The sequence below is a fragment of the Megalopta genalis genome, chromosome 15 (genome assembly GCF_051020955.1).
Source record: "Megalopta genalis isolate 19385.01 chromosome 15, iyMegGena1_principal, whole genome shotgun sequence".
NCBI classification, from domain to species: domain Eukaryota; kingdom Metazoa; phylum Arthropoda; class Insecta; order Hymenoptera; family Halictidae; genus Megalopta; species Megalopta genalis.
In genome coordinates this window covers 7,235,150-7,261,025 of record NC_135027.1, presented here as the reverse complement: position 1 = coordinate 7,261,025, position 25,876 = coordinate 7,235,150, and the positions used below count along the sequence as shown (strand labels likewise).

The 25,876-nt window shown below is 41.5% G+C and overlaps 1 protein-coding gene across 1 annotated transcript; it reads left to right on the top strand.

Moving 5' to 3' along the window:
* The first annotated feature begins 13,972 nt into the window (after window positions 1-13,972).
* On the top strand, window positions 13,973-25,570 carry CPR16 (cuticular protein 16). Its single transcript, XM_033468883.2, has 4 exons — window positions 13,973-14,130; window positions 20,250-20,442; window positions 22,312-22,619; window positions 23,647-25,570. The coding sequence occupies exons 1-4, from the start codon at window positions 14,122-14,124 to the stop codon at window positions 24,094-24,096; spliced, it is 960 nt and encodes a 319-aa protein (XP_033324774.1). The 5' UTR covers window positions 13,973-14,121; the 3' UTR covers window positions 24,097-25,570.
* Window positions 25,571-25,876: the final 306 nt, after the last annotated feature.

The window sequence follows — 25,876 nt, the reverse complement described above, 5'->3', positions numbered from 1 at the left end:
CGGCTAACTAACGACACCGGCGTTAATTGTTTTTACACGTTCACAGAATTAGTGGGTGGGACTGGGGCACTGTCCGCAGCCGGGCAGTTTGCGGTAGGTTTATGATCGGCTACGGTGGAATTTAACGTATGGTGTCTGTCACCATCTGGAAACCTGTTCTGCATACGCCATTGAAACCGAGAAATCTCTCTGCCCGGTTCTGCCGTAAAAACCGATGATTAATAGGGATCAGTAAATTAGATTAGTGATCACGTTATAGCGACGCTTTTTCATGTCGTCGATGATAGATAATCCTAGGGGACAGAATTACCTGTCGCTACTCTGTGCACTTGCTAAGCGAATGCTACGAACGTGCCTTTTCTCGGGGAATTCGATTTTTCTTGCTTCGGAATGTTCAACGTAACTTCTTTTTAATTTCACGTACGGAGGATATCTTACAGAGGATAGAATTGTTCGTTGTTAAATTATTTTCAAAACAAATACGTCTATTTTCAATTTTTCAAGCTTAAAAATCTTAAACAAATCTTAGATAAATCTTTTTGTTATTTGAGCAGTTTACAAATAAATCAAACTCTACCTAACAATTATTACGTTGCTTTATGATAATAATGGGTTCGCATTTGTTCAAACGAAATGCAATTTTTATTACCATATGAATTCCAATAAGCGAGTTCATTCAAACGTTTGTTAATAAATAGGCAAATAATAACTTCATGATAATAACTGAATTGCATTTGTTCAAACGAAATGCAATTTTTATTACCATATGAATTTCAATAAGCGAGTTCATTCAAACGTTTGTTAATGAATAGGCAAATAATAACTTTATAATAATAACTGGATCGCATTTGTTCAAACGAAATGCAATTTTTATTACCATATGAATTTCAATAAGTGAGTTCATTCAAACGTTTGTTAATGAATAGGCAAATAATAACTTTATAATAATAACTGGATCGCATTTGTTCAAACGAAATGCAATTTTTATTACCATATGAATTCCAATAAGCGGGTTCATTCAAACGTTCGTTAATAAATGGGCAAACAAGCCTAATTCTAATCTAAAATAACGAGCCACGCTTAGGTGACCGAACGTTTTGTTGTTCCAACCTTTTTTAAGACAGGAACGTGTCCTCTTTTATTGATGGAGAACTAATGCGTCCGTATCTTAAGAACGTCTAGAATAAAAATAACATTCCTCAGTACTCTTAAACCAGTTCTGTTATTTGTTACACAGTTTTCTTTAGTATATCCTGACATCCTTAGTCTATTACATATAATGAACGTTATAGCGGTGTTTCAAACGAAATCATTCAAATTCGAAGTACATATTACCATGTGGACACGCTAGGTTTTCATGAGCAAGAACGATGTAGAGCGCAATGCGCTTCACATTATTACCTTTTAAAATTTCCACGACGAGAAACGTCGCCATCCCCATTGAAGTTGTCTTCCTTATATGGCGAACTATTTCGTCATATCCAGTTAACAGGTTAACAGCTATTATATTATTTATTATTACTTTTATTATTTATTTATTTATATATTTATTTTATATATTTTATATATTAATAATAATTATATATATAATACTATATATATAATATATTTATATATATATATATATTATATTATATTATATATATATATATATATATATATATATATTATATTATATTATATATATATATATATATTATATTATATTATATTATATAATATATATTATTATTATATTATATTATATATATATAAATATATTTTATATATTTTATTTTATATTAATATTTTATTTATTTATTATTATTATATTATTTATCATATTAATTCTTCAATTGGTATTATGCATTCGTGACACTCGAATGCGTAATGGTTTGTATAATAGACTGTATGTATGATACTTGATGACGCAATTGCTCATTTTCAGGATGTCATCAATAGGGAAGGGAAGGGATTAAGCATGCGAGCGACGGCGATACGTGCGGCAAATCAAACCAGAAACAACAAGCTCGAGGAGATCGCGACGCCGCGACAGTGCCCGTTGAAAGTCAATTTTCTGAAAGAGGGGGCGCGGCCCAAGGCGACTACGGGTACGGAAAAAACGCCGAAGAATCCGGATCACCTTCCACCGTCAAGTGCACGGCGTTCCGGAGCATCAGGGTCAAGGAACTCGGGCCGAATGACTGGTAAGATTAGAAGCGCGAGAAGTATCGCGCGCGATCTCTTAATACGCGTCGAAGCTCGCTCTTACCCGCGCCTACTCGTTTAGGGTAAGCGACACGCTCTCCTCTCTCTCTCTCTCTCTCTCTCTCTCTCTCTCGTGCTCGTTTCCCGCTGCTCCGTCCGCGAGAGTTCAGTTCTACGTGTATAGCACTCTATGCGTGGGCGCCGGTGACAAACGACCCGCGGAAAGACGATGGGACGCGTCGCGTTTTGCCGAGGATCGCGCGCCTCCTTTCTTCATTATCCGACCGGCTCGGCTCCGGTCCGCGAGCCATTTTAATTTCGACGATGAAACCGGAATCGAATCGGCCAATAAAACCGTACGGCTTCGCGCGTCTCGCGTTCCATCGCCGACATCCTGGATCCTGGATCCTGGATCTCCGAGTCCGCAGGCGGCCGCTGGAAAGACCAGTCTGCTCGCTTGGGATGAGTTCGCATCGTTCCGACGAGGCTCTCGCAATCGTTTAGATTAGATCGGGCCTCGTTATTCGGCGGTCCAATTAATTTCACGACGACACGAATTTCGGCGCTGATACCTCGACGATCTTCGGGCGTTCCTTAATTCGAGGTCGGTATCAATCGATTTCTTCTGTTGAATTTTTTGTTTTCTTTTTTAGCGATCCGGACGTTTTCTGTGATCTTCGATTTCGTTGTGTTGTTCGAGGAATTCGCCTTTCTTTGACCAATTGTTTATTTCATTTATCTCGCGATCGACGTATCCGAGATAATAACAACACTGCGGAGTTTGATGAAAAATGATAATTGTCTGCACTAATTGCAAGATACGGGAGCTACGCAGACGTTGATTTCGTTCTTCGATCATTTTAACGATTCGGAAACAATGCAACCGCATTTTTAAATCCTTCGAATGTTTCTAATTCTTTCAATCTTTAATTTCTGTCGCAGTCGCATTAAACATGCAGTTTAACAGCAATCTGTTCTGCTTCTTTCTGTTCCGAAAAATTTACTATTTCCATTTTCCTCTGTTTGAAAAAGTCGCGATCGTTCGAAGTTCTGGCGGCTGCGCATTTTTGTTCCACGAACTGCAAATTGGGTTCGTAAATTGATCGAAACAAAAAATTCCGTAATTTCTGCGTAATCATAGTTCGAACACGAAGCAACACCGTGGGGGCTTATTAAAAGCCGGATCCAACGGTCTCTAAGCCAATTTTCCCAGAAAGCGGAATATCTGATAAAGGTTTAGGTTGATTCGAGCCGCGGGTTCACCGGTAATCCCGAAGGTTGATCGTCCGCGAGAAACGGCGAGGATGTTTGAGGCTAATCTGACGTCTTATTGGACACGCGATCCCAGCGTGTGCGGTACTTTAATGCCGCAATATATTCCGGATAATAGGAATCGGTATGGTGTTCAAGGTCAAGGGTTCCGCGGCATTTCCCACGACCATGGCTCGCGACAAACCGTGGCCGAGGGACCATTCGATTCTCTCTCTCCCTGCCCCCCCTCCTCTCTCTGCCCCCTTTCAGCCGATATCTCGCATGGAAATTCTTCCTGCTTCGATATGCCGAATGCGAATAAGTGAGACGTGATATTGGCCGGCGGATGCGATAGTCGCGTGTGTAAGATGTCCGCGGCACGCAATAATTTCCGAGATTTTTCCCTCGATTGGAGACCGTTTCCTATCGGGTCAACGACTCCGCGACCGGCGGACAGAAAATCGCCGTTTACACGGTGATTCGCGACGAACCGTTCGGCGAATAATTTCGTATACGATGCTGCCGCGGTGTTCACCGAGCCTGCGAATGGGAACGGGCAAGTACTATTCCCTCCTGGCCGGCGATAATGCTGCCGGGTTTTAACGCCGTAGCCATCAGCGTTCGACGTACGCAACAACGGACCGCAAGCTCTTGTACACAAAGTCTGTTCGATTTAAGCTCGTCGTTGAGATAATTTACGTCACTAGCGAAGAGATTTTTGACGATGTTGCTGCGCTACCTTCCTCGGAATGTATCAGTGTTTTATCGCGTAACCCGTCAAGCGAGTGCCACGTGATTACTTTGTCAACACTGAAGACTCGGCAAATGACATGGGGACTCTTTGACGAGAAATCATTGAATACTCAAATTAATTATACTTAATTAAATTACTTAATCATTGAATTCTTAGTTCAAATATACATCGTAAGGGGTATAAAGGTATAAATAAATTCAGTCTTACCTTATAAAATCGCACGGATTAGTTGATTTTAATGCCCGATAGGTTTGGCGTTCATTTTTATGAAAACGGACCCTGTTTAGAACGATTGTGATCGGATTCAGTTGATAAATTTTGTGTTATGACTTGAAATGTTTCATCACAGGTTCTTTATAGTCTGTGTCTCGCTAGATCCAGCAATTTTTGCGCGAATATGTTAATGATTATCAAACGCCAGCAGAACGTTCGAGGATTGATACCTTTTCGGATTTGTTTTATTAAATAGTAGTGCACGTTTAACACGTTGACTGCCGCGTTACCCGTATTCGGGTGACAGCAAAACTTCTCATCAGGCCACGTCACCCGTAATTCGGGTGACACTGATTTGACTACTTACAAAGGATTTCCGAAAATATTTCGACAAATATTCTACAGGAGGTAATGAAACTATTGAATTCTTATAAAAATGGTTTATTAAAAAAATTATTCGCAGTGTATAACATTAAAACATTCTCTGCAAAGTTGAGGTTGATCAGGACAGCTTGGACAAAAAGTTGTTTGTTTTTTCAGATATGCTCGTGCCTCTGATCGGTCCATTTCGTATCTTTTATTTGAACTGTAGCTTCCTCGGTATCGTCAACATTTCTTTCTTCTTCCATGACCAATTCTCTCTCGTAAAATCTCGTCAATAGTATCTTCATAACATTCATTATCACTAAGATTATATTTATCAGTATCCAAATCAGAATCTGACGATGTAATTTTATTTATGCTTCTCCTTCCGGGCAATCCGATCTCTTTTCATTATTGAAAACAAATAAGGACAGAGATTTTAAGTTATACCATTCGGTACTCGGCAAAGATTCCAACTGTTCATGCAGGTACAGAGACAGATATGAATTAACAGCGCACGCTTCCTATAGCGGCACGGGTGGCCTGTAGGAGATTTTGTTGTAAATACGCGTGGCAGTCAACGTGTTAATAGAGAAACGATGAATTTTACGTTGTTCTTAGATCGACGCTGATTATCGAGCTGATCGTCGCCGATTATTGTCCGGCTGACGAATTAAACGTTGAAACGTGAGAACGGAGCTGACAAATAAAATTCCGCTCCGATTAAAATTTCTCCATGCACTGGCATGCATAATGCATCGTTCGGCGGGTTCGCGAACCTTTTCGGTGGCGCGGCGATAAACAATTGGATGAAAAAGGGTGGCGCACAGCATTATTCGTCAGTGGAATCGAGTGGAGGGGGTTGCGAGGTGTCTCCTTTTACGGTGCCCGGAATTTTTCTTGCGACTCCGTTTCCGCCGGCTCGGCTTGGATCGATTTCGATTTCACGGATGGCCCATTGAATACAAATCGATCAGGTATCCTCGGTGTCGCCTATACCCGTCACAGAAGCTGCATTGCCGACGTAAAACCGGCTGATTTACGGGTGAGACACACTCGCAGAGCGGAGCGGGGCTGCAGCGGCCGATGCACCAATGCCGAATAAATAGTTCTCTCCTGGATCCTCTCTGTTTTGGCATGCGGACCGCGATGATTTACGGTTATTTCGGGGTAATACACCATAAATTCCGACGTTTCTGTCCGATAAGGCCGGGGAATCTGTTCCCACGCGAGTTCACCTGGAACTGATACAGAGCCATCGCGACGATATCGATTCCCCCATCTCTTACAATCAATTCCATCGTTTTTTTCTCTCTATCGCACCGTGACAGAAATTTGATGACAAGTGACAGTCGAAAGACAAGGTTCTTGCACGACTTTTACTCTCGGTTTGATCTTTGAGGTCGTATCAATCACTGGTAAATCCTATAAACGGCGATACTATTTGGTATCGTTCGACCAAGATTGTTATTGTTACTTATAAAAATTTGGACGTAATACTGTTCTCTTGAAAAATGCCCAAAGATTGTCTTATAATTGGAATGTAAAACTAAGGAGATCCCTTAAACGATGCTTCTATTTTATTAAGTAACTCTGGAGAAAATAATTCTTGTTGCTTAGAAAAATCTGAGTGCACTCTTCGAATGTTGCTCGAAAAGTGTGACAAGTTCTGGATTATCAGACGCAAAACTTTTCTTTGGAAATAGTCCATCTGGCTGCCTTATAATCTGGATGAATATTCATTGTCACTCTGAAGTACACTTTTATCCGACTTCATAAAAATTGGAGTGCATGCTCTGAAAGTTAATTAATAAGTGTTTAAAGTTTGAAAGTATAATACTTATTCCTCTTCCCTAAAAAAATTCCTAGAAATTGCCTTACAATCGGTTTTTGTCAAACTAAAAAAGGCTCACGAAACAACACTCATAATTACTAATACAACTTCGATGAAAATTATTACCGTAGTTTATAAAAATTTGTCTATATTCTTCAAACGTTACTTAATAAACCTACTAAATGTGAAATGAAAATACTGAACGTCCTTCGCTCCAATAATTTTGAAAGATCGCTTTACGATCAGAGCATCAAAAGAGACTCGCTAAACAACGCTCGCATTTATTAACACAACTTCGTCGAAAACTATTACTGTCGTTTATAAAAATTGATCTACATCCTTCAAACGTTACTCAATAAATCCATCAAATGTGGAATAAAGATGCCGAACGTCCTCCTCTCAGAAAATTCGCGGAGATCGCGTTGCAATCGCGTCCTCAACTAAGGGACCCCCTCAACAAATCCTCAGCGCACCCTAATGATCGAAAATGTATAATGTAACAGCTTATCTTATTACTAACCGGCGTCAAGTGGGTGTCAAGAGTCTCCGAAGGATAAACCGCAGGATCTCGGCGACACCATTCGATCATCGAAGATCAGGAAACGGTCGAGGGTCTCGCCGATAAAGGCGAGAGAAACGTCGATGAAAAAAGGAAAGCGTCTTCAAAGCGATCGGCAAAGGCGCGAGAACGATAGAACGAGGTGCGATCTCGGCACCCGGTCGTCCGGGCTGGCGAAAAACGTGGCGTCAAAGAGAAAAACCCGATCCGGCCGGGGCGATTGATCTTAATTGATTGGCGTGCAGGCCCTGGTAACCTTGCGGTTTTATCGGCAACGCGTCCGTGTTAGGCCTCTCGTGGGAGGCAGGCCCGATAAAAGTTCCCCGGGGTAGCCGGTGCCCTGGCCAATCAGCAAATGGAATCGTTAGTTAGCCCTGTAATCTCCGATCGGACGTTAGTTCTTCCTTGTAGTACACGGCCCCGTGGAACAATCGTGATTCACGATCGCGTTCGAGCGGTCGAGTCGTGGATTCGCGCTGTTTATCGCGGCTCGCGGGCCCTGGGCTCGCGGCTAATTAGCGTATTATTTACCGATTCCTCATAATTACCCGACGACTCGCCGCGACGAGTTTCGGCTCGGTCGTCACGCGCCGATCGGCTCCAGTTTCGACGATTTTTAGCAACTGAAATCAGAACAAAATATCGAGGAACTACGAAGTGATATCATCTTTCGGTAAAACTATGGTTAGCCTTCGTATAGTTGGACTTGGGTCCATTTAGACCCAATAGGTGGTCCATTTAAATTCTAATTTTCTAGCAATCACGTTAACCTACTAGGGATTGGTCGTTCTAACACCTTCGCGGCGATTTATTCTTAAACTAATTGTGATATCTAGACTTTGAATAGTCTGAATTTGTCCGAGTGCTAAGAGTATCACAGATCAAATTAAAGTGCACAACAATTTCGATAATGTTTAGCACTGTAAGCAGAATTTGTTTGCAGCTAGACACCGTTCGTAGGAATAAGATCTTTACGAGCGGACTGCCAAACTTGCGAATTTGCACGTCGTACAATTGATTTAACGTTTCCAGTTATTAATCTCACCGTTATTGCCAGTTCATATACAATTAATAATTTTCCAATGCGGTGGAAGTAATTTACATCTCGCTGAATAATTATCATAGATCGATGCTCGAAGAAGAAATAACGAAACGTAACAGGAACAAACGAATTTCTGAAAAAATTATTCAGCCTTTTGGACGCACCGTGCTCGGCCGGAATAATTTTTCCCTCCGATACCAATCACGTCTGGCTGGAATATTAAATTCGTTGGTGGCGGTAAGATTGAAATGGGAACGTTACACAAACGAACGTTTTAATCTCGCGTCGATATGTCCCGGCCGAACGGTAGAATTTCCATGACGAGAATACCTCTGCCGCGGATCAGAAAATGCTATCATAATTAAATCGGGCAAAAAATGGTGGGGAGATCGTTACCGGTCACCGAATGAAGGGCGCAAGAACAAAAAGCGGAAAAGAGGACAAAATTGGAACTCGGGTAAGCTTTCTGTACGTCGAATGATCGATAACGCGGCCGACCAATTACATTAAAGACACGCGCCACAATTAATCCTGTCCAGGTGAACGTAATTCCAGGATCTGCTGGTGTTTCTTTTTCCAGTTGCGGGGGCGGAGGACGCGCCCGTCCTCTTGCGTCACTGCCCGTTTATTTATTGTCGGGCTTTTATTTTTGTTCAGGTAACTCGCTCGTAATTCTTGGGCCCGCGAATTTTTCTTTACGACATTGCCCGGGCGTGCATCGACGTGGCGAACGCATCGCCGCGGTTGCATCGGCTGCAACTGCGCCCCTATACGTTGCACAAAAATCGTTGGCCGTTCCGCGCGCCATTTTGGAACGTCCAATTTTATAGTGTAGTCCAATATTTTACCGAGATTACTGTACTCCTGGCTTCCCAATATTATCATCCTCCACAGCCTCTGCCGGCTTCCAAAATGAAACTAAACACTGCCACTGCAACAATATATTCATTTTTAACGAACGCAAAGTCGATTCTGTCTCGATTGATATCAAACAATTGCTGGTATGAATTTGAACAGTAAGAAGAATGAAACGGAAATGGAAGTGAGCATTACGAGGTTCCATTTGTTAATAATGGCGCTGACATCATCGAGAGTGGCAATCAAAATGAACAGTTTTAATAAAATATTTCAAACATTTTTCATCGAAGTACAAACTGTGAATTACATTTATCAAAACTCTAGGGGAACGTCCATGTTTAAATCTAATTACATTTGCCATTTCGAATTTGTAATTTCAACAGAAACTGAAGTACCAGCGTATAAACAAACATTCCAGGATATTTTCAGATGATGAAGAGCTCTAAAGAACAAACAAAAATCGCACATGTACCGCGACTAAAAATACGGACGCTACAATTAAACTACCCAGGTAACAGGTTAATCATTTAGTTTTCCAAAAGAAATCACGCGATTTTAATGTCGAGGCGGAGCAAAGCTAAGAATTCGGCAGAGAACGCAAAAGCATCTCGTTCTTCCCGCGAAGGTTTCGCAATTTATGAAATTAATAATTTCCGAGGACCCATTGGGGTGAGACGTTTGTGCAACGATGCATGCGCAGCGGCCGCGTGATCGCAGTCCATCGAGAAAGAAATATAATTGCGGTATGTGAAGAGAAAGAGAAAACGGGGACGACGAAAAAATATCGCTAAAAGGCGTGCAGCCCGGGGATCATTTCTGGCGGTAAGTTTTACGAGCGAAACACACGTATACGTGCACCAACACGGGCGCACTGGGCTGCGTGCAATAAAGACGTCGGGTCGACCTTTGCAAGCTCGTAATTTTCGAAAGCCGCTTAGAATAGCCGGAAGGACAATTACTTTGAAACACGGACTAATTGAGATCGCGGCGGCTACGCTACCGAAACGAGCCACCGGAAGAGATAGAATTGACTTTGCTTCTTTAAGACCTCGGACTGGCTGCAATGCCGGACGCCATCTTGGATCCTGCGCCGCCTCCCGAGGTCCGCTCTTAAGCCAGAAATAAAACTGGAAGGACTCGGGATGTCGCGAAACAAAATACCAGATAATGTTTCTCTTCCTTTCCTCTACAGGTGTGGCTAATTTGTGGACCTTGTTGTTGCACTAACGAGTGTAAATCAATGAAAATATGCCGAACAAAAATGATCGATGGTTCTCTTCAGTTTCTTAGAATGTTCGATTAATCTTATTCACTCGTTTTTTTCAGTTAATATGTTCCATTTTCTCTATTCGTAGATTTAAATAAAACGTATTTTACGCAAACATTTTAACGCAATGAGTTAACCGGTCTAGTAAATTATCTACCATCTTTCTTTAAATATATAATAGCACCGTGACATTTCCAACAGAATAGAACGGAGTGTTCGATATTAAAACTTCAGTATAATACTATGTAAATAAATAAATTTAGATGCATTGCTGACTAGTTAAGGTGCAAACATCCTTTATCTAACCATTTACAGCCACTGTTCTGCTTCAAGCCTGATTCCCCATTCTCCAAAAGCACGCAGGCTTCCCTTAACGTTCGCAAGCCTATTTGATAATATAAACGCGCAAAGTCTGATGCTCAAAGAGGCATCTAGAACAAAGTAATCCCAACACAGGTTCCTGCCGCCACAAACAATTCAATTCCGCAGGAGGCAGCGAGGAACGAACGTTTTCCAGCACAGGAAAAATTCGGGAACAAGGAATCCCTTTAAGCCGGTACGTGGTAACCGCCACAAAGCAGGTCCCGGTAGCATCCTCTATCCCGTAGCCTAACCGGCGTTTAAACAATCGCGGCGTATTTCACGCGGTGCGGCGAGGCGAGGCGAGGCGCGGCGCGGCACGGCACGGCGGCGGTTCCCTTTTTCCCATCGGTTAGGTTTCTCTCGTTTCTATGCGCGGCACGCAGCTGCACCGTGTGTCAGCTACAGTACCGAACGACGGCCATTTAATGCGCGGAGCTGTGTTTAGTGCCAATGTCAAAACCAACGCGAGTCGCCCACGTGCTAGGCCGTTAGAGGAACGCACCGTATGAAAAATCCTTCTCTCATCGGGGCGACTTGTTGCGCTGGCAACGCGCGCCGCGTGAGTAATACCAATGGAATTGATGAACTCGTTACGCGTCCGCGTTGTCCCGAGACGAGACAACAAGGCGACCATAAATTCTCGGCCCGGGGACGACCTACACGGCCCCTGCGACGGCGTCCCTCGAGTTCCGCGTTTCCAGCTCTACGGCGGTGATAACGATAACGGGGGACCGATGGTTCTTTTCTAGCCGGGCACGCTGGTATTCGAACGACTCTCTTGCCTTTTCCCGATGATCGCGTGTCGTAACGAGCACGTGGGACCGGCTGGACAGTGACCCTTTTAGGGCCCAGGCTTAGAAGCGGCTGGCCGACGCGCGACCTGAAGAGGAGTGTAAGCTAAAATTGACCACGGGCTTACTAGCTTTGTTTCGGATTTTAACACTACCACGACCGCGCTAGAAACCACAAAAATTGTCATAAAATTAAGATGTTTCGTTCGATTAAACAAAAATTATGAAGCAAACTTATATGGCATCGATTACTTCTCTCTCTCTCTCTCTCTCTCTCTCTCTCTCTCTCTCTCTCTTCAGCATTCGTACCTCTTGCAAATCTTAATGAAATTAAGCAATCATTTTTAATTTATCATTAATCATCCATTCGGTCGTCAACCGACTGAATTTAAAACGGGGAGATCTCCACGTTCGGTTGGCTAAGTGTTAAAACGTGAGGAAGTACCAGATTGAAAATGGATACGTGGTCGTCAGATTTGTCAGGTATTGAAGTCACAGAGCTTAGTATAGTTTGCTGCAAGCTTTATTTGCAGGATGGTCCTTGTACGCTGATTATTGGGCATTGCCAATTTATTTGCTAGCTTCGCTTTTAACTTTGTACGTGAAAGAAATTATCGGTGGGAAATGGTCGCATTCATCCGAGTTTGTGAAGCATAATTACCTCAGAACTTACTATACATTTACTCCATCATTATTTACTCCATTTACTCCATGTGTTTTTACTTTACACTTGAAATCAATAAATTATGTTCCGTAGACAATGTCGGATTTTGAAAAAACACGTCTTACAGGATACACACTAAAGAGATCAAATTAGTTTACAAAGTTTTATAACATTTCAAATAGAATTCAGGCGAGTTTTCACATCGAGGTTCGCATCGGATTTAATCTAACAATCGCAATTACTTTCTTGGCTTCAATTTATGATTATTTCATTGTGTTCGTGGTCAAAGAGGAGGCGCCATTTATCCTGGAACGGGTTGTGCAAAGGCACTGTAAAAGTTGGCAAAGAATTTTCCACCGGCGGTCTAAGAAAGGGAAGTTCGCGGAGGGTCGAGAAAAATATTGAGAAGATTGTTGCAGACAGTGCACGCCGCTGAAGACTGACCCTTTTAGGGCCCCACGGCAGAAGGGGCACGAGCACTGGATGATGTGGGACTGAAGGCTAAGGTGGGGCACGTTGAGAAACGATCTATACCGACTATGGCATTGTTGGTTACGCGGAGCCACTCGATTCTGCCTTTCCTCGCCGACGATTGACCCTAGCAACAATAAAGACAGTGGTGGATTGTTATACAGGTGGCGGCAGCCTCGGGCGCCATTTTGACGGGATCATGAATGTTATACGGGCTCCGATTTGGATTCAATGGGAGATCGTTGCGGAAAATACCGATCAAATTCTGGAGCATTCGAATTCATTTCTTAAAAATCACCGTGGATCCAACATGGCGGCACAACTGATCTTCAAGGTCGGAGACCTAAGATGGCGGTCGAAAAAACTGTTTCTGGAAAGCCTCGAGTATTTTCACTTCCATTTGTTTATTTTGCATATCTCTTTGTAGAATTTTTGGAGACTGTTGGTTATACATATTTATTTAAGAATTATTGTTTTATGCTTGGTAAACTTGAGTAACGTTCCTGTTGGTACTTCTAACATCAACTTCTGGTTATTAAAAAAAAAATCATCGTATTCAAAAGGAACAATTTAATACCAATAAAACTGAATCAAATGCTTATTAATCCTAGATCAACCCCTTTCTATTTTTCGGCGTAGCAAAGTAACATTGTAGGGTTGCATTGTAGTATACTATATTTAACACATTATATATTAGTAATGTCTGTCATGTATTATAGGTTATATAATATATAACCCTAATGTTTTAATATTTATGTACATGTTTTCAGACAAATGAAAAATTTTGTGGGATCACCAGCAACCCCAGGAGATCGTTCTAAGCTTAAGTAATCAATATAATTTAAAACTCCATTGAAGAATAAATTTTGTCTTACATCTCAGCGTTCCCAGCATCAACTTCCGGTTACCAAAACCCTTTTACCTTAAAGTAACAACGTATCATTAACATTCAACATCCTACAATCTCGCGGTCATTTGCGCGCAGGTTCTCCGAACGATTTAAAAAATCGTCGAACGATCGAAACGTGTCAATTGTTGGAGGTAGGTGCCTTCGTGGGCCCGAAATGACGAGGAATCGAAGAAGGCAAAAGGGTCGAGAGGAAGCGAACGATAACATCCCCGGTCGGATGTGCGGCGGAATGCGCGCGAGATCGACGGCTCGTACCGCGGCCAATAAACATTGATTTATCGGCCTGGAAATCGAACTCGGGGTGATTTGTGATCCTCGCCAGTTCTGGCCGTGCACCGAGGGCCTCGCGGTGCGCCATAGGGCCCCGTAGGGCCCCGGTACACCAGGCGACCACTGGTGGGGACGCCTCGTAAGTGCACCGGGCATATCCACCACCGGGCTGCTATATAAGAGGATGCCTCGAAGAGCTCACACTCTCATAACCGTTAGCCGAGCCTTACCGGGATTATCCGGCAGCCGGGAAGGAAAAACTCGTGAAAAGTCCGAGGAAGATCGACGAGCCAACGTGTCCAGTGCTAGACCGGCCGGTACAACATGATACTCGTGAGTGACTCGGCTTTTACCCGTCTTCTTCATCCTCTTCTTCTTCTTCTTCATCATCATCTTCTTCTTCTTCTTCTTCTTCTTCTGCATCTTCTGCATCTTCTTCTTCGTCTTCGTCTTCCTGCTGCATTCAATTTCGTTCTTTCTAAGCAACGAACGAACAAGTTTCTTTATACGCGCGTGTAACTACGAACAATCGATAATTTTTTGACGCCTACGTTTAGAAATTTTTTCGACATCATGCTAGCTTTCTTCTTATCTTCGAGTGCTTTAGGATTGCCAGATTAACAAAGCTGAAGTATAATTCGCTTTTTAACACTTTCACCAATTTTTACGCTAATTCATTATGTCTCTATGGTATTTTAATTTCACAAAATGCGCGAATATATTCGTAAATAAAATGATTTTATATAATTTGAAGGTTGTCGATATGCCAGTCAAAGTGTTAAACGATTTACTTTTTGGACATTTTTATGCTCGCGGCACGATTTCTTCCACGACTGCGTTGATCAGGACTTCGTCACAAATTAATTCCTTTACGAGTTCTTATGTCCTTTTGTTCTTGTGTTCTTATGTCTTTATGCCCTTCTGTCTTTCTATCCTTCTGCCCTTCTGTCCTTCTACCTTTCTGTCCTTCTGTCCTTATGTCCAGTCTTTATGTCAGTCATAATATTATATTGCTATTTATAAGACAGTCTCTACTTTGACGTTTAAATATCGACAGTAGAAGAGTAGAGTTGGATTTCGATTTAAAATACGCCAATAACGTCTACATTTAGTGGATTACGTTCTAAATCTTCGTAACGAGTCTAACACGAGCGAAAGGGGTTAATAAGATAGGGTCCCGCTGAAACTTTGGAGCAACGGTGTGTTTATAAAAATTGTACAGCTTTGTAGTGTTGCTTGGTAATGAGTTCCTTTAATGCTAAATGTGTTCTAGAAGTTTTGCACTCAGAGTTATCCTCTTCGTCGCTCGGAAGGCAGTGTAATCATAATCTGAGTTTAGCAGCTTAGCACATCCAATGATTAAACCCTTAAGGTTCCTCAAGCTTACAGGCTCAAAGTTTGTCGTAACTAGACAGCGAAGCTTGCGAGCTTATACTTTTGTACTCGGACACAATCCGATCTTCTCTATTTAGCAACTAGAACTAATTATAGTCAAGAAAAAAGCAAAATGGAACAATATTCGATCATACCGCGCTCGTATTTCTAGCAATTCTTATGCATACGAATTTAACTCAACGTGAAAATTCTTCCCAGCTTTCAATTTTCGACATTTAAGATCCCCTGCACAAATGTTGACTTCGAAATCGTGAGTTTACAGCATCGGTATTAAAAGAACGAAGTTTCAGTGAGAATTGTCAAAGCAAACTTTGATATGTTAGGCTACAAGATGTATGTGGAGTAGCCATCGTTCTCCAGTCGCATTATTTAACTATCATTCGATAAAAAGTTAACATTAGATTCACGGAAGGAATTTTTTAATTTCCGATTATTCATATCGTAAAGATACATTCATGAGTTATTCATTCAATTTATATGTTACTTACGGCAAGTGTTGCAATAACGCTCGTTAAAAGTCAGCATAAATGTCTTATCGTTACTTTTATAAATTAATATAAAACAGCTGGTTTTTGTGCTCCGTGAATCTAGTGTTAAACTCCACGCTAAAGACAAGAGTCTAATCGATCACCGTTTTAATTCCCGAGGGAGCTAGATTAAATTGCAGCTCGAGCAACGCGTATCCGATTGCGCGGTCGAAGACTTCGACGGTCCGTGAAAGGCCGGGGAATCACGAGTTCCGCGAAATTGGCAAATAATTATAGCAGCAACAATGATAATTAATTCATTCGCCGGAAGGAACTTTGAGATCGTGCAGCAGTCGGTTCCGTTGGCCAGAGGGGACTTGAAACGAGGCTCTGCTATATGAAAGGTTAATCTCGAATATGAATGGTGCGAAATTCGTAATTTGAAAGTAGTTTGCGACACAGCGCTTTGGGGACGGAAGACGCGCTTGTAAAGACCGGCCTAAGAGTGTACGCGGGCACCGAGCGCAAATAAGGGAAGTTTAATCTGCGCTCGTCACGGTTGTCATCTAATTTTCAAGTTTTACGAAGCAGCTCGCGGATGCAATCTCAATTAGTCCTCGCGGGCCAGCTTCTCTCTCTCTCCCTTTCTCTCTCTCGCTCTCCCTCTTTCTCTCCTTTTCACTGCTTCTGCTGCGCCGAACTTGGAAGTTTTAAAGTGCCGCGTCTGCTTCGCCCTATTACAATTATATCTAACTGCATATTACAGTTTGCCTATCAAGAGGGCAGACCCGGCCTCTGAGGACTCTCATTAACGCCCTCGAAGCAGCAACGCGCGCGCAAACTTTTCTGCTGAACAGTTTTACCCTTCCGGCGCACGAATTCGTTGCGATTTGAATGGCTTCGATGGTTTCCGGAGCTGATTGATCACCTTTGTCCCGGTTCGAAAAAGGGAATTTTTCTGTTGGGACTAACTATCTTTTACATTGCTTGACGAATCAGATTTGCTTAGATCGTGTGTTATTCATTCTCTTCGCGATGTACGATGAATTAAATCTACTTACATCGTGTATTATTCGTTTCCTCGGTGATTTCTATTAAATTGAACTTGCTTAGATCGCGTGTTATTCGTTCTCTTGATGACGTGTGTCGAATTAAGCTTACTTCAATCATGCGTTACTCATTCACTTGACAATGTGTACTGAATTAAACATATTCGGATTATGCGTTACTCATTTTCTTGACAACGTATATTAAATTAAACTTGTTCAGATTATATGTTACTTATTTTTGTCACAATCTGTAGTAAACTAAATTTACTTGGACAATATCTTGCCGATTTCTTAACAATTTCCTATCTCCTTTCAATGCTGTCGTTAATCGAAAAGCATCTCTGAAGTCTCGGAAGATTATATGGAAGACCTTCACCCCATAAAATTGCTTAAAATTAAAGTCTTCACCCCCTTACACTGTCTCAACTAGTCAGACTTGTGACAAAAATTTCATACGGATTACGTATGTATTGAATAGGAATATTGCTCGTCCCTTTTAAAATCTTCATTTTCAAAAAATTCCTTTTGAAAATCTAAGAATAATACGTCCAAGAAACAAAAGTTATCTAATTCTACTAGAGAAATTGTTAAGGATAAAGGGGCGTTATTCGAGGTAGCTGTGAAAGAAATCATAGTGCAAGGGGTTAAGAATGATATTGGCCAGAAAACGAAGTTCCTCGGGCACTTGTAACTTCTCTAGATTGTAGTAAAGTACGTGAATAGCAATTCAAGGTAAAAGGTTTGTGGGATTGTAGAACTGTACGGTAGACTGGCGGTTGCGGCGTTTGATTTAATGGATGTTCGAAAAATGTACGGCAACCACGCGAAGAAAATTGCGGGTTTCCGTGGGTTGCCGAGGTGTTTCCCTTGATCCGGTGGAAGCGGCGATCCGGAATGATCCGCAAAATAATCTCCGGAAGCCTGCAACTTCTCGGTGCTCTCCGGGTAGTTCGTCGAAGTTTCGCGCGAGACGCCTTATTAATGCCGGTAAACGGTTCCGTGAAATGCTCGAACATCATTTAACTTTTCAACAAGTCGGTATCGTTGCTAACTATCGATAATTGAATCAACGAAAGCTTGATTTTCCGGCCGCGCTGCACAATAGGTCACGGATCATTTTCGTGATTCTATGGCTGCGACGAAGACTGCATTGTTTCGCGTCCGAAATTTACATCGCCGTTTCCACGCTGGAAACGTTTGTGCTCGGCTCAATTCGACCGGAACAATCGGAAACGAAATAAAATTCGTTGTTGTAGAAGGATCGGAAAGTTCTGAGCGATGTCAATAAATTTCTACTCGATTCCAACACTTCTTGCGTGTACACAGAGATCTGTTAAAATGTTCGATCCTTTAATACGATCGCAATTCTTTGACGTTCGTCTTTGTTTCGTTCAATATTCTACTCCTACGATTTATTTGGCAGACATCTGTGAATTACATGATCAGTGAAATTCGTGTTAATGTAATTCCAAAAGGTGATTCAATCGTTTCGATCAAATAGATCACGGTTGATTGTGAAACTTAATTGTGAAACTTAACTTTAAGCCAGCTTTAACTTAATAATTTACTTAATAACTTAACAATGATATTCTTGGAGAACAATTGAGATCTTTTGAACATTGTCTCATTCGTGAATATTAAAAAAAAAATACTCGGACAGAAATATTTGTGTCACTGTTACGATAACAATCATTGCAGTCATAATATGAACTATCTTCATGTAATACAGCGAAGACAATTGACGTTTTTTCAATTATCCAATCTTCGACGATGATTTCTACGTAGAAAAATGGTTGGTGCGCGATGTGTAATAAAATAATTGGCATTGCAATACGTCTAATCATAATTGTTCTATGTTCAAGGGATGATTAAACGATCGGCGTACAACAAAATAACAATCTCCATTGATTTTCCGGTTTGTTAAGCAAATCAAAGGATCCGCAGTTTGTTCAGCTTCGTCAAACGACAGCGATATCAGTTGGCAACGATAGTTTGCACGCTCGAGGGGCGACTGGGGGATTCAAGCATTATAATATACAGTTCGCACAGCGTTTTGCGAAGTGTCTCAGACACTGTTTAAGTTTCCGGCAAGCCGTATCGCGGCTAACTAACGATAACCGAATTAACGAAAGTTCAATTTCGCGGTCGCGGAAGTCAATGGATCATAGTTTCCACGCTAATAACGAGGATCGAACGATCTGCCGGAATCTATACCGGCACTTTCCGGCGGTAAAATCGCGTGTCGAGTTTCTGACGGCGCTTTCGAATAGCCCCTCGGGCCCCCAGATTCGGTCAAACACTTCCACAATGATGAAGTATCGGGGCAAATCTTCGTTCGCCAAGCTAAATATCGAAGGTAGTGCCCGTCGAGCCGGAAGTTTCCACGGCACACAGAGCATCCTGGGGACTTTTCGTTTGATTCGATAGAATTCGATTCCCGTGGAAAATAGGTCAGGTGTAAATTGCTAAAATTTCGTTGTCGGGCCGCGTTTGCCACGGCTCGATACCCCGTTTGAACAGAACGATCTTGCGTGCACTTTCAATTAAACCTTTGCACAGTTATTTCCCAATTTTGTCAGAGCTTTCACTGAAACTTCGATCTTAATACACCTGTAAGCCCAGTTTGAATTTCCTCAGATGATTGTTAATCCTTGAACGAGGGCCATTTTAATACTAGAACTGATGGCTTATTGAAAACGATAAGTTTCGGGCCTCTTTTACTTTATTATTGTGTTAAATGATTGAATATATTAATTTAAATAAGTCTCGATGTTCTTACAAGGCAGCACGGACCTGCCATTTTTTATGCCCATTTGTTTCTAGTGTCAAACTTAAATCTATTTTTATTTAATAAAGAGATATCTCGAAAAATAAGTAGACAAAGAATTGTATACAATTATGATAAAATTGACTATGAGAAATACGAAATAATGAAGACAGAGGAATCGAACAATATCCTTACATCCCCTTTAATTGATCGAAATGATTACAAGATGAAATACATTTTTCTTTAACTTCTGTTCCTTTCTAACTGAATCAGAAAACTTTTTTATAAATAATGATGCGCTGGAAACGAATCTCAATGAAGTCATAGAAAATGTTCACGAACAACAGTAAACTCTTCAAAAATAGCCATGAAAACTGCAATAAACTCTTAAAAAATGCCCGTAAACCATAATAAACTGCGAAATGAATAAAATTTTATGAAATGATTAAAAATGAGTACTATTCGTATATCGCAGTGAGTACTTCACTTCAGTTGTCACTTCACTCATACTTGTCTGCTCAACTGTCACTACTTCCTATTTTTTCTTTCCAACATAAAGCGTTCGACCCGTTGAAGTATTGAAAATATAAAAATAAAAGAAAAGAAAAAGAGAGAATTTTTTACTTTAGTTTCGTTGTCGGCAAGTTCGCGATCCAATGTTCGATATTAGATTGACTCGTTCAGCGAATGAAGTATGGAAAAGTTGCATGTTCAGGAGAACACTGTTGGCAACTGCGGTAGCAGATGGAATCAAGGATGCGTTTTCCTTCGCAGAGAATTCTATTTGGCCTGTTCCTCGGGCAAAGTTTCGCTACACCGATCGCGAATGTTTGGCTGAGCCCCCTGGGACCTGTAACACCATTACGCCAGTTCCACATACAGGACGGATCCGGAGGATATCATTACTCGTTCACTGGGCCTCATCAGGCTAAATCGGAATCCAGTCTGAATGGAATTACACGGGGCGGTAAGTTCTCGCAGTTGTTCACCTCCTCTGATTCTCCGGTTGCTTTTCTCGATTCAAAAAGAATCTAGCGACTTTTGCGACTTCAACCCTTTGAATACGGATTTTCTCGTTCAGGCGCGTAACAAGACTGTTGATTATTGTGATACCTTTTTTTATTTTAAAAACTATAAATTTCTGTTTCGTATGATCTGTATCGTTACAAATTCGTACCAAATTTTATCTAACTAGTTTTAGTTGTTTTTGTCGAATTGCAAAATGTTGCAATTTCTTTATTCGTCAAAAACAGCACACTCTGATATTTTTGATTAAATTGTATATTTTATGAAAAATTGTTGTATTTAAACAAAGTATATAAGAAAATCAAACACGTACAATATAATTACAGTAATTTACACACTTTTCGAAGAAATTGCAACAGTTAACTGATTAGATAGAGTTATTATTACTAAAGTTGTATTATTGTTCTTATTGTTCTTATCTGAAGCGATAGTTATTGTTTCAAGGATGAATACGTTTATGTTGTTGACAGCTGATCTGGGAAATTCTTCGAGCGCAAAGGGTTGCTCTTTGTTAGTCTGCAGAGTATGGAACAGCGAAAATTTGAGGTCAAGTTGAAATTAATTCGACTGCTTAAGAAAACAATAAGCTGTTCGTGCTTTTAAGCTTGCGCAGAGAGCTATTTTAAACTTCTGTCGAAACTGTAGATTGAAGTGTAATTCGATCGTAGATTAATCTCCGCTTCTAGCGGAACAGGGAGAATCGAATTTACTGGATTTAGTGATAAACACGTTTCGCCATGGCACTGAAAAATTACTGCGTTACTAGATTTCAACAGTCGTGATCGAATTTTACGATGCTTCGATCGAATTGTAATTTTCAATCAATTTATACCAAATTGAGAACGTTCTCACTGAACCGGAACAAATTGATGAATCGATATGCTAATAGAATAAATAATATATTAATGAAACAGAGAGATTAATTGATTCGAATCATCGAATTTTCTTAAAAAATAATATAATATTTATCACAATACTATTCATCGCGTATCATATTATTCGTCACAAAATTTATGCTTGGTCAAGAATGATAAATGTTCCAACGAACAAGAATCATGGCTCGAAAATATTGATATTTAGTTTTAAATATTAGATTGATGGCGCGCATTAAAAATAGTATTAGACGTGCGCACAGAGTTTAGCGCCGATTTGAATATCAGTCCCCACGTGGGAGAGTAATGTGCGTCTTCATTAACAATTGGCAGGTACGTTTGTAAGCAGCATTTCTGCCTGATGACTCGTAAAAGCATGAATGGCATACATTCCTTTCCTGAACATCACGCGACAGACACCGCGGCCTACGTTCGCGAGTGATTACTTTTGAAACGATGATCGATGACGCAACAAACGCCCAGGCAAAGGGCCCATCTGCTATTCTTTAGAACGTTGCATAGGCTCGTTGCTGTATACGCGTGGCTTTTAACGCGACGAGTACCGTTACCCGTCTACAGGACGATTCAGGGGAAAAGGAACGCTTGAACGTTTCGTCGGAATCAGCGATAGAATAATTAAATTCTTAACTGTACCAAATTTTCCGTCTTTTGTCGCGCAAATAATAATCTCATTTTTCTACAAAAACGCAGTCGACTTATCCTTGTTACTTATATATAGCAACCCTTAATTAAATTATTAATTAATTAGTAGACTATCGACTTTAAGGAATTTGTGGATATGTAAAGTGCTGTAATGTCTTACAGATTGAGTTCAACGAGTTAATTCTAAAATACTAAACCTCGAAGAATTGGTATTTTTAAGATAAATAGAATAATGTACACAGATTTAAATTAAATAAATTTTTATCCTAATTCAGGTTACTCGTACATCGACGCAAACGGAATACTGCAAACAGTGACATACACGGCGGACGACCAAAACGGATTCAGAGTGAGCGCTAGCAATTTGCCGCAACCGCCGAAAAACGATCTCCAGGAGGTTCAGGACACGCCGGAAGTGGCGGCCGCGAAGAAGAGCCACCTCGAAGAGCTGCAGAAATCCCGGCTGAGAGAGCAAGCCAACTATCAATCGAATATTTTATCGTACAACATTATACCGCCGTATTACAGTTTCTCACACTTGAGGAAAGACGACGAGAAGAACTTGGCTGTCCGAGAAATCGCGGTAAGTTAAACACTGCATAGGTATCATCTAAATTTATTTATAATAAATACCGTTGAATGTAACGCAAAAATTTCTACATAATATTTAAGTAAGCTGAAATGAATTTTTAAAAATTTTTTAACTTTGCAACATTTAGTTCTGTTGTAAGAAATTTACCAAGATGGCTTTGGCTTGTATAATTCGAAGACGTGATACCTTTAAATTAACTAGTCCAGTTAAATGTAACAAAAAACCATTAAATTTAGTATACAACAAATAATTGTATACGATATAAGTGCAGTGTAAAAAGTTGCTCTAACTCTGCATCTTTTGGTTCTTCTGCAATACATTTTTTAACCCCGACTATGACTTGTGTACAATATAAATACAGTATAAAAAGTTGCTCTAACTCTGAATCATTTGGTTCTTCTGCAATACATTTTTTATAACCCCGATCTAGTTCTATATAACTTGTATACAATAGAAATACAATGTAAAAAGTTGCTTTAACACTGCATCATTTGGTTCTTCTGCAATACATTTTTTAACCCCGATCTAGTTCTATATAACTTGTATACAATAGAAATACAATGTAAAAAGTTGCTTTAACACTGCATCATTTGGTTCTTCTGCAATACATTTTTTAACCCCGATCTAGTTCTATATAACTTGTATACAATAGAAATACAATGTAAAAAGTTGCTTTAACATTGCATCATTTGGTTCTTCTGCAATACATTTTTCAACCCTGACCAAGTTCTAAATAACTTGAAGAGCAGATACCTCCAAATCAACTAATCAGTCAACACAACCTGCAATAAGCACCACTAAATTTACTACCTAACAGAAATTTATTTGTTAATCATGCTTATCGCAAACAAATCGTTCATTCCGCATTATTCGGTTCTCCTCTATTAAATGCTCAAAGACGATCTTCTGTCCTTCAACTTTCAAACAAGCCACTGAAACAAAAATCTCAACGAACCATTAGTTTCAAACTTCCAACCTTAAAGTCGCCAACTCACCGAGAATCAATCCATCTTCACAGACCTCGAAGAACCCGTATCTACTGTCTCAAGCCGAAGCAGAGAAGATCGAAGTCCCGAAACCGGACCCGAGTCTGGCGAAGTTCCCAGCTTCGTCGACTCTAGGACAGCAAAAGCCCGAAGAGTTGCGCGTGAACTCGTTGGAAATCGGAAAACTGGTGTCCTTGGATGGAATTCAAAAGGCGGCACCTCTTCCAGCCTCTTACGTGCTGCCAGTTCTGCCGTACCGGCTTTTGCATAGCGCTCTTCATCACACCCAGGACTCATTGGGCCAATACGATTACACGTACGCCGGCGATTCGAGCGCGAAGACGGAGTCCAGGTCCCTGGACGGGACCACCAGAGGTGCTTACAGTTACATCGACCCGAACGGCGTGTTACAACAGGTCCATTACGTCGCCGATCAGAACGGGTTCAGGGTTTTAGCGACCAATCTGCCGGAAGCCAAGTAACGGAAGTTCCTTTGTGCCGGGAGGATCACGCTGAGGAACCGGGCACCTGGCGAGACAGTTTCGTAGCACACACACCCCTCGGGGAAAACTGACCCTTCCTCGGAGGATCTTATCGATCGTTAGGCTTCTCTACTATTACGCGATTAGAGCCCGTCGCCGGAACGGAAGTCGGTGATTCGCGCTTTTACTGTCACGATCCCTCGTAACATGGTTTATCGTGCCGCTAGAAATCACTGGGGACGTTCTGGTGCCGTTTCGGACTGGCTCGGTCGCGTGCCGGGTCTCGCAGATTTATCGTCGAATTTCGGGAAAGTTCGAGAGTTCGGTGAATCTTCGAGTTTCCCGTCGCAGTCGTACCTTCGTTTCGAGTTTCTCGAAATTCTCTATTTCGGTTGCGAAGAGGTTTAATAAATAACCTAGCTTATTTAGCCCGGTCCGGCTTGGTTTAACTCAGCTTAACTTGGCTCCACTTAGCTTCGTCCAATGGCGGTTCCGTCATTTTTTAATCTGCCCGAGGTGTATGGTTTTTAGAACACTTTCCCAGAGAGAATTTCCGAGTGAAAAATTCTTATTTTTGCGGACGCATAAAGATGTAGCTTGTAGTTCTAACGTTCCGATATTTTCGCAGACGAAATGTTACAAATTGGCTGGGTTATTTGTTCACTTCGAAGACTCTTGGACGTCGGCACGTAGCTATCTGAAAGCTGTCTGGAAATTCGATGATCTTAAATTCGCCGACTTGCGCCTCGTTAGTTTTGCCGCTCATGTAAAAATCCACGGTCTACACGTGACGATCGGGGACACGATTACCAGTCGGTTCAAATTACCAAAGATTCGGAACAACGGAGAGCGGAAATTACGTCTGGCGATCGAAAGTCGTATTCGCGGCTTCTGATGGAATGCCGATCGAGGTCTGCCCGAGGAAGAAATTGATTGGCCAGCGTAGTGCCAAGAGAAGGATTAAGGAAGACGAGGGTGGAAAGTTGACGGTAACCGGGATTCAGTTTTCGACGAAAAATTCTGCGGAAGCGAAAGGTCTCCCTTTGAGGGCGATTTTTCAGACGTGGTTAATTTATACCGTGTAATACGTTCTGGAGATGAGCTGCCACGCCGAAGGAAACAAGCTTGCTCGGGAACGTAATTCGCATGGAGCTGGCGCACGCGATCGAGCTCTCCTCTCTTTTTGCGAGCTTTTTCAAACGAACGTGCGCGATCAAGGGGCCCGGGTCAATCTTCGTCGCCGATCGCGAATACTCTCGAACAGCTTTCTCGCCACGGGATGCTCGGTTGGTGCGGGGTAATCAAACTTTCTGAATGCTTTTCGAGTTCGTTCGAAGCCGATGCGAGACGCGAGACGCGGGACGCGAAGCGAAGCGAATCGCGCGCCGCCCGGACGAACTTAATTCGCATTCGCCTCTCTCTTTTAATCATGTCGCGATAAGTCGATTCACAATAAATTATTCCACCTACCAAACGAGTTCTTTATTCCCTCTTGTTTCCCACTCACGATTCGATTACTGTCCGCACGTTTCAACGTTTTCCGCGGATTCGGCTGACACGCCGAACAGGTAATCAACACCGGCAAAGTGTGTTAGAAGTTTGTCATTAGAATTAGAGTGTTTCAGTGTGGATAGTATTTTTTTGGTCGATTTTGTAACCTCTTTTTGTTGTTTTTTTTTTAACATGCACAATCAGAGAATTTCATACGGTTTTTTAACGCTTTCACTGCCACGTCGACAACCTAAGCATTTCATAAATTTTAAGTGATTTATTCGAACAA

Coding starts and splice junctions, on each gene's coding strand:
- CPR16 (XM_033468883.2), top strand. Junction 20,443..22,311: donor GAATGGAATTACACGGGGCG/GTAAGTTCTCGC, acceptor ATCCTAATTCAG/GTTACTCGTACATCGACGCA. Junction 22,620..23,646: donor TGGCTGTCCGAGAAATCGCG/GTAAGTTAAACA, acceptor CCATCTTCACAG/ACCTCGAAGAACCCGTATCT.